The 9,949-nt window shown below is 37.1% G+C and overlaps 1 protein-coding gene across 1 annotated transcript; it reads left to right on the plus strand.

Annotated features, from left to right (window-relative positions):
- The first annotated feature begins 537 nt into the window (after positions 1 to 537).
- LOC141618845 (2-isopropylmalate synthase A-like) lies at positions 538 to 6,442 on the plus strand. The gene is made up of 12 exons (XM_074435912.1): positions 538 to 1,405; positions 2,537 to 2,750; positions 2,836 to 2,916; positions 3,174 to 3,263; positions 3,362 to 3,448; positions 3,678 to 3,778; positions 4,192 to 4,225; positions 4,321 to 4,395; positions 4,789 to 4,872; positions 4,970 to 5,104; positions 5,847 to 5,989; positions 6,081 to 6,442. Exons 1-12 carry the CDS (start codon positions 690 to 692, stop codon positions 6,235 to 6,237), a joined length of 1,917 nt encoding a protein of 638 aa, XP_074292013.1. The 5' UTR covers positions 538 to 689; the 3' UTR covers positions 6,238 to 6,442.
- The last annotated feature ends 3,507 nt before the right edge of the window (positions 6,443 to 9,949 follow it).

The raw sequence follows: 9,949 nt of genomic DNA on the forward strand, positions 1-9,949 counted from the left end.
AACTTTTCCGTTTTTATGCGGGCTGACCTTGGGTTCAGTTGTAGTTCGATTTCTTTCGTGTTCATTTCAATTAGCCACTTAAATCAATTAACGTTATTTTGAGTGGGTTATGATTTGGTCAATATCAGATCCGCTGAAACTCAGGTTATAAGTTTCTCGAGCTTGACTTTTACGAATTTGGCTTAACATTCATTATATTTATTGCTTATGTGTCGAATGGAGAGATAATGGGACACGAAAATAGAACAGGGGATCCGGACTGAATCAACTGAATTAGTATTGGTTCAGATCTTTCATCAGGAAGCTTTCGAATATCTCGAATTCATATTGAATTGGATTTTTCAAATTCAGATACGAATTTATATGCTCTCAATTGATTTTTCAAAATCAGATTTGTTAAATCTAACATGACGAGATCCCAAACCAAACCCAACATCACCCATCACCATATTTATCAATTATCACCCAAATCATGTCATTACGTATGTACCCAAAAAAAAATGTTATTACGTACTCACCCGAACCAAGTCCCACCAAAATCGTACACTCATAAATCATTAAATCCGACCCGTCTTCATCACTCATCTACCTTCTTACTCCTTCGGTCCTTCCCATTTCTAGCCGCCATTTATACTCTTCTTCTTCACCTTCTACTTCTTCCTCCAAAAACCTTCAACAAATCCCCAACAATGGCGACCACAACAACAACAATCCCCACCATCTCCAAACTCTCCTCTTCTTCCTTCTCCTCACCTCACAAACCAACAACCATTCTTCCCAAAATACCCTTCATCTCCTTCCCATTCCAATCCCAATCCCAATCCCCATCCTTCTCTCACCTCTCTCTCTCCTCCACCTCATCCTCCCTTACTCCACCTCACTGCAACCCTACCTCACCACCACCTCCCCCAACCCGACCCGAATACCACCCGTCCTCCATCTCCGACCCGAACTACATCCGAATATTCGACACCACTCTCCGCGACGGCGAACAATCCCCCGGCGCATCAATGACTCCTAATCAGAAACTCGACATCGCTCGCCTTCTCTCCCGTCTCCGCGTCGACATTATCGAAGCCGGTTTCCCTGCCGCCTCCAATGCCGACCTTGACGCCGTCAAGGCAATCGCGCTCGAGGTCGGTAATGCGGTTGATGTCGACGGATACGTGCCGGTTATCTGTGGATTATCGAGGTGTAATAAGGCCGACATTGATGCTGCTTGGGAAGCTGTTAAGTGTGCTAAGAGACCGCGAATTCATACTTTTATTGCTACTAGTGATATTCATTTGTTACATAAGTTGAATAAATCTCGAGCCGAGGTTATCGAAATTGCTACGAGTATGGTGAAGTATGCGAGGAGCTTGGGGTGTGATGATGTTGAGTTTAGTCCTGAGGATGCTGGCAGGTATACCATACCGCCTTTTTATTTAAATATATGAGACGGTCTTACATGTGAAACGGACTTTCTTTATGTTATTGTGTTTGATTACAGGTTGGATAGAGAGTTTTTCATTTAATGAGACGGTTTTACATGTGAAACCGATAATTCATCTTGATTGATGATTGGTTTTTGCTAGTTTTAAGTTGTTGGATGATTGTAAGTAAAGTTGACTATTTGAAATCAACGAGTCTTGCATGAAACAGTCTCATATAATTATGTGATTTGCAATGTTACTATGGTGTGAATGTAGTGAGCGAGTTCAGTTGTAGGAGATTGCTTCAAGAGGAGGGGTACACCTTAGAAAACGAAATAACATAGGGTTGCCACATACACCCTCTGTCCCGGTCATTTGTTGTTCTTTTCCATTTTTGGCTGTCTCAGTCAATTGTTGTCCTTTCTATTTTAGGATTGCATTTGATGAGCTTGATTCTTCACACTCAATTTAGTCCACATGTCATCTTATCATTGGCCCCCTTCCCTTTTCTTGATCTTTGTGCCAAAACCAAAGCGACAACAATCGACACACGGAGGGAGTAGTATATTTGGAATATGCCAAGAAAAAAAGAGAGGAAGAGAAAGAGTTGGAATACATTCTCCACTAAGCTTGAGTGGAACTTTCAAAGGAAAGTAAAGTTGCCTTGGTTTGATAGCTTAGGATTGAATTATGAGGTATATAAGTTAATGGTAAGTAGTGGAGACTGATGCATCGTCGTGCTGAATTTTCGGACCTTGATAGTGGAACACTTGAACCACTAAGTGTGTTTGTGAATGTACATAGTGGAAGGTAGTTGATGTATATTGATGATGACTTGAGGTGTTTGAAGATCGTTACAGCGCATTGTGAGCCATTGTGTCTGAGCTTTGAATTGCAAGGACAACTACTACATGGCAGTGACTGATTTGTCGTAGTATTATAAATGAGATCTGTTTAATTTGTTTCTCAAATATCTAATTCATCGATGCTCATGGAGTTTGCATTTTACTAAATTTTAGCAGCATTATTATGTGAAGTCAACCCAAGTGCTTTCTTTTTTCTTCACATTTTATAGATGGGTAGTGAGACCGTCTCATATATGCTATTGTGTTTGATCACAGATCAGACAGAGAGTTTCTTTATCAGATTCTTGGGGAGGTTATCAAGGCTGGAGCAACAACTCTAAATATCCCTGATACAGTGGGTTATACAGTACCTAAAGAGTTCGGAGAGTTGATTGCTGACATAAAAGCGAATACTCCTGGAATTGAGAATGTGATTATCTCAACTCATTGCCAGAATGATCTAGGACTTTCTACTGCAAACACTGTTGCGGTATGTTGTCAATTGTTTTTTATGGATATCATTACTTATACAGAAAAAAAGAAAGGATTAGAGGTTGTATACTTTCTCAATGTAGGGGGCATGTGCGGGCGCAAGACAATTAGAAGTCACAATTAATGGAATTGGAGAACGAGCAGGAAATGCGTCACTTGAGGAGGTGTGTTTTTGCTACATAATACTTCGTAATGTTGAAGTTATGTTTTCGACTTATTCAGCGAGTCCTAACTCCTATATGGGTCCGTCTCACGCATGAGACCAACCGAGAAATTTATGTATTCTCATTAATTATATGGCTAATGGGTTGGGCTCAGATGTAGCACAGTCCCATAAGTTTTTGTGCTACTTATTGGTTTGGATAGATGTATGTTTCTTTGGGCTATATCGTAATTTCCTGTCCTCATTCCTGAAAGCAAGGTTGTCATGACGTTGAAGTGCCGCGGGCAATCATTGGGTGGTTTATACACCGGGATTCAAACAGAAAATATCGTCAGGGCAAGCAAGATGGTACTTTATAAATACCTCCATATTTTGTTGGTCTCATTTTCTATTTTTTTTTTTTTAACTTAGCTCATGCCTAATATTTTCTTCCTTTTTTTCTCTAGGTGGCTGAATATTCAGGACTACTTGTGCAGCCTCATAAAGCCATAGTTGGAGCTAATGCCTTCAAGCATGAAAGTGGGATTCACCAGGTACATTCGACACTTAAGTGTGAGATTTATTACATTTATATTTTTGCACGTGTTTTTAGTGTAGCTAAAATCAATAAATTAATTTAACTCTGTTCAGAGTAATCCAACAAATTAAACCGCACTAAGTTGCATGGGTGTTATCTCTTTAAATTGTCAGATTTGGCAAGACGTATTCCTCTAGTCAAAATGATACCATTATATAACTGACTGGGTTTTATTTGGTGTATAGCATGGAATGCTGAAACATAAAGGCACATATGAGATTATGTCCCCCGAAGATATAGGGCTTCAGCGAGCTGATGAATCCGGCCTTGTTCTTGGTAAACTCAGGTATGTATTTTTACATTTACTTTCTCATGTCAAGTATATGCTTTCATTTCCTCAGGGCGATGAAGTGCATTTTGACTTTCCGTGTATAAATCTTACTCGTATGGCTTAATTTTCAAAAGCTAAAAATATGCTGTATGCTGTACCATTAAGTTTTATTGTACTACTAGATGCCTCTTTAATTTCCACTATAGAGAAGCTCTGTTGCTCCTTAAAAAAATGAATTACTGGACTATATAAGCATAAGATATACATGTAACATGAAATTGTTTTTCGCTGTATAGATTGAATGAAGCCATGTCACTTAATATTTGTTTTTCGCTGTATACTTTGAACTTTTCCTGGAATTATCATTCCTTTTGAGCATACAATTCCCATTTTAAAATACCGGTTTTTTGTTTTTGTGTTTTCTGCAGTGGGCGCCATGCATTGAAAAAAAGACTTGAGCAGGTTGATTGTTGTTATCGTCATTTAACCTCAATTGGTTTTTTTCTTGTAGTCTCTTTTGTTGTTGTCTCTTGTCTGATCACTTGGGCTCTTTTCAGCTTGGGTATTTCTTTGAAGGCAAGGAACTTGACGACATATTTTGGCGCTTTAAAACTGTTGCTGAAAAGAAGAAGGTAAATTCACTTTTGTTATAGTTAAATGATGCAACATTGTCTCTCTTCTTTGGTAAAGTTAAGAGTTGTACATTGTTTAACTTCGAACTGGAGTATGGAACACTTAAAATGTGATGCCATTAATGCCTGAGTATGATGAACGTAATGTTACTTAAATTGAATCATTGGCGATTGAAAAGACAAATTCTAGTAACTATATACAGCTGTCCGCAAGTTTATGATGCAAAATTATAAAGAGCTTGCCAACCATTTTCTGAGATCCAATTTTTGTTTTCTTTTTTTCTTTCTCTTTTTTTTACGTTCTTATACTTGTTTACTTAATCGTTAAACTATTGCCATTTTTGCATTCTTATTCAGTATTTAATGTTTATAATAAAAAATTTGCTTCTCCAGCATGTTCTGGATGAGGATATTGAAGCCTTGGTAATTGACGAGATTTATCAGCCACACTCAATTTGGTCTTTGTGCGATCTCCAGGTAATTGATGGAGCATATATGTGGTCATCATTTTCTTCTTATTCTCATCTTAAGGTTGTAGATGAATCAATTGTTTAATTCCATGGATATGGGACAGGTTACATGTGGAACTCTTGGACTTTCTACGGCGACTGTTAAGCTCGTTGATGCTGATGGGAAACAACATGTTGCCTGTTCAGTTGGAACAGGACCAGTTGACTCAGCATACAAAGCTGTTGATGAAATTGTTAAGGTATGAAGTCTTTATCATCCAATAAATACACTTGTACGAATGATAAATAATGTTACTTACTAAAAGTTAATTTGATAAAACTAATGGGACCAATAACTTGAGGTTTTATAATACTTCAGACTTGTGTAAAGCTCCCTTTATGTCAGTACGGGGCATTTGTGATCTGAGTTTATGTGCACGTTCACAAGATTGCATACTGATCTAAGTCAATGTACCATAAAAACTTACGGATTTATGCCAAAGTGTTGCTTTTTCTGGTGTATGCATAACCATCATCTTGCCTTTTTGCTTAGAGAAGTCCGCAGTATCATACTCACCAATGTGTGTGTTTTTTTTTCAACACTCTTTTTAATTCCATTTCTGTATTGTATCATTGACTCGTGTATTTTTTTTTTCAATACTCATTTTAACTCCATTTCTGTTCAGAAGTTAGTTTCATCAATGTGTTCCATTTTAAGTGCCCTCTTCCATTAAATAGAAAGGTTTCTGCAGTTGCTTTCAGTGAATGTACGACTGTATGTATAAGTTTACTGCTGAAATATATCTCTCGTTTTATCACGGATTATGTTTCTGTTTCCTGTAGTCTCATTTTAGGACAGTGTTCTGGTGTCCACAAAGCCGACTCACTCCAAGTCACACACCAAAATATACCCGTGTCTGACATTGGTACCCAAAGGCCAAAGCCTGAGTAAAGTAGTTCTCTGCAAGTAGACTTGATCAACTCATTCTGTTTTGATGACAGGAGCCGGTGACTTTGATGGAGTATTCGCTGACGGGTGTAACAGAAGGCATAGACGCTATAGCTACCACAAGAGTCGTGATACGCGGAGATCATGGCTTCACAGCAACTCATGCATCCGGAGATATAATTAACCGAACATTCAGGTAATTTTCGTGCTGTTCTTTTTCTGATATTCCAATTTTTTTATTTTTTTTTCTGTGGTGTTAAACATGTTGTATCCTGCATTGTTGGCAGTGGGAGTGGATCTGAGGTGGATATTGTGGTCTCAAGTGTCCGAGCGTATGTTAGTGCCCTAAACAAGATGTTAACTTACAAGAAAAAGCCTAACCTCAAAGCTTCTGCTGAAAATTCTCGTGTTTCTGCTGTTACATCGCCAATTGCTAGCGTATGACACTTTTCGAGATTGAATTTTTGTTTTTGTACAAATGGGTGTAATTTTGCATTCGTTGTAAGCAAGTTGTATGGGACACATTGGTGTTTACTTCCGGGTTATTAGACTAGATCAAGGCTTCTGTAGTAATTGTACCCTTTCGATGTAAAAGACCTTTAATATTAGAAGCATGGAGATGAACCAAGAGACTACTATTCTAAGTTCCTACGATTGTCCGCGTTCTCTCTGATTTATTTATAGAAAAACTGAAGTGTCAATGATAAATCTTGCGGAACCGCAGAACTGACTTCACTTACAGTTGTTTTTGCACACTTCCACTTATCAAGGGGATATCAAGATTGGCACAAATTCACATTTAAGTCTGACATTATCCATTTAAGTTCAACACGGGTTAAATAGTTGTCACTTTTAAAGATAAGACAAAAATAAAATGCATAAATATTAGAAAAAAAACTTATCTTATCTATGGAGGTGATATATCCCTCCTAAGAAAGACTTGGTGCAAGCTTGGAGCAAAGAGCATGTAATAATTTTTTGATGTATGAAACTTATAACACAAATTCTTGTTTCAGAACAAGGTATCGGGTCAGGTAGATCCATATTAATCAACACAAATTCTTGTTTGTGACGGTATATATCCGTCACTCTTGAGTGACGGATACCATTTTACCTCACAAAGTACCCACTTTTTCTCTGTCTGCAACACTATTCATGTGGTCCCCTTTCTCCACTAATCCATTTTGTTACCATTTTATCTCACAAAATATCCGCCATAAATGGTAACCCGTCACAAGGGAGACCAATTGATTAATCAATTTGATCCGGATAATAACATTTGGTTATTGTAGTTCATTTAATGCACTGCAAACCTTTCACATCATTGCCCCCTCCCCCTTATTATTTTATTTTTTACAAGCCACAAAATGAGTAGGTTTATTGTGACTTTCACTTCCATATTATTTTTTGATCATTTGTTTTGCTCTCCATACAATTACATTCTACGTCATTCTTCATTTATGTCGTTTTTAGTGTTACCATTTTAGATAACTTCATTTATTAATGTAAACAAACAATTACATAATGGGAACATATTACAATATTAGACATTACAATATGATCACCATTTTTGTTATTATGTTACCATTTCAAATAAGTTATATTTAGTAATACATCTTAATTTAAAGTTTCTAAATGGTAACATACTAAATTTCACAGGTTGTTTTGTTTATTGTGCAATATGTTTATATTTGTTACATGGAAATAAATCATATACAAAACAAAACAATTATCTTGAAAACGGTCGCATACTATTTTTTTGGTAATTATTTACCCTATTTTTAATATGTGACCATTTGAAGAGCATAAATAACCATTTCGATTTACTAATATGTTTCGGGGTTAATAAATTAAACTCGGAAAATATGGTCACAGATATTTATGAAATGGTAATATCTTTTAGTTTGTTACATGTTCAGTTAATTGATTAATATGTTATCACTTAAATAGCATAAGTGACCAATAGATGAAACATTTAGTCTTGCTGAAGACGGGTCAGAGCAAGTGACGGGTAATGTCACTCACAAAACGGATAGGGGGGACAAGGTGGGGGCACTCCCATGTGCTTCCCTCTCTCCTCTATTTGGGTCATTTGTGAGAGAAAATGGTATCCGTCACTATGTGTCGTCTTCAATGAGATTTTGTGTAGATGAAAATTGGTTTTGAGCAAGGAAGAATAAATTGCATGAGTGAATATTTGTATTTAATGGTTGTTTGGAATATGAGAGAGTAAATAAAAAGTTGTTAAATTTATGGTACTGATGTGGAATGAGTATGTTTATTGGGACTCATATATAATTTATTTTCTAAATTTGCAATGTCCACATCTAGTCATTTCACTGTCCCCTATTCTCTTTTGCTGCCTAGTTTGGGTTTACCATATAGGTAGGTTTCTCCATATTCACACCAATATGGTATTGACCCGACCTGTCTCATCTTTAAGATGAATAGTGTTGGTTTTAAGGGACACTTATTGAAATTATAAATATATACAATTGTGCGCATATTTTAACCAATAAGGCAATCAATATTCTTAGCCAACCTTAGTTTTGAATCTTTTTTCACAATGCTTCATGGGTACTTTCTATTAAATAAAATTTTATTTTGTCTAATCAAAACTTTTTTGTCCAATTAGAGTCGAGACGATTTCTCGGTTCAGATAAATCAGCCACACAAATTTTGATAAGCAACAGAGGACATTTGAGAGTGCTAATACGCGATAAACGAGTCTCTGACGAAAATCAGATACTCCATAAAATATATCAATACTTCTTATTTAGGGCTGAAAAATCGAATACGGTAACTCAATAAATGACCCCAAACACGTGGTAGAAAAACTGGTAGGAAAGGAAACATGACCCAGTACAACCTCCCAAACGGCTCAAACATGACTCAGTACAACACGTGGTAGAAAAACTCGGTTTTCGGGATTAAGGGTCTAGAAGACAAAAACGTCAGTAAACCATACGGACGGTTCAACGTGTCATCTAAAGCAGACACATCAGTTTTGAGAAGAAACAAAAGACATTCAAGTGTGCTGGTATGAGATAAACTAGTCTCGAACTAAAATCGTGTACTCCTTAAAAATAGATAATAACTTGTTATTTAAGGCTGAAATCGAATACGGGAACTATAACAACCCGACCCACCAGCGTCGTAACACAAACCCAATAAGATGAGTTGTGCACCCTTTAGCCCATAATTTGTCCTCACTTAAGCCAAAAAGCACAAGACCTTGTTACTAAGTGATGGGGTGTAATCTCTTATAAACATATCACAAACTCCTCAATTTCCCGATTTGAGACAACTTTACCCTCAATAACTTGGGGTGTTACAGTAACTCATGAAGTGATCCCAGACAGTGGTGGAAAAACTGGGAGGAAAAGAAACATGACCTGATACAAGCTCCCAAACGGCTCAAATTTAAGTGTATATACACGGTTTTCGGATTTCATTTGGAATAAAAATGTTTGTAAATCATACAGACGGGACATTTGAGAAAAACAGTGGACATTTGAGGGTGCCGCGACGCGATAAACGAGTCTAAGACGAAAAACAGGTACTCCTTAAAAATAGATAAATACTTCTTATTTAGGGCCGAAAATCGAATACGGTAACTCATGAAGCGACCCTAGACACGTGGTTGAAAAGCTAGAAGGATAAAAAACATGACTCATTACAACCTCCCAAATGGCTCAAATTTAAGTGTATAATAAACGGTTTTCGGGATTTCGGAGTCCCGGGACAAAAACTTCAGGAAATCATACGGACGGTTCATCAGATCAATTAAAGCAGCCACACAAATTTTGAGAAGAAACAAATAACATTTGAGTGTACTAGTACGCGACAAACGAGTCTCGGACGAAAATCAGGCACTCCTTAAAAATAGATTATAATTATATATTTAGGGCTAAAATTGAATACGGTAACTCATGAAGCGACCCCAGACACTTGGTGGAAAAACTAGGAGAAAAAGAAACATGACACGATAGAGCTCACAAACGGCTCAAATTTTAGTGTTTAATACACGATTTTCAGGATTGCAAGGTCCCGGAATAAAAATGACCGTAAATCATATGGACGATTTCATCAGGTGAGGTAAAGCAACCACACAAATTTTGAGAAGTAACAGAGAACATTTGAGGATGCCGCTACT

This window comes from Silene latifolia, chromosome X (assembly GCF_048544455.1).
Source record: "Silene latifolia isolate original U9 population chromosome X, ASM4854445v1, whole genome shotgun sequence".
NCBI classification, from domain to species: domain Eukaryota; kingdom Viridiplantae; phylum Streptophyta; class Magnoliopsida; order Caryophyllales; family Caryophyllaceae; genus Silene; species Silene latifolia.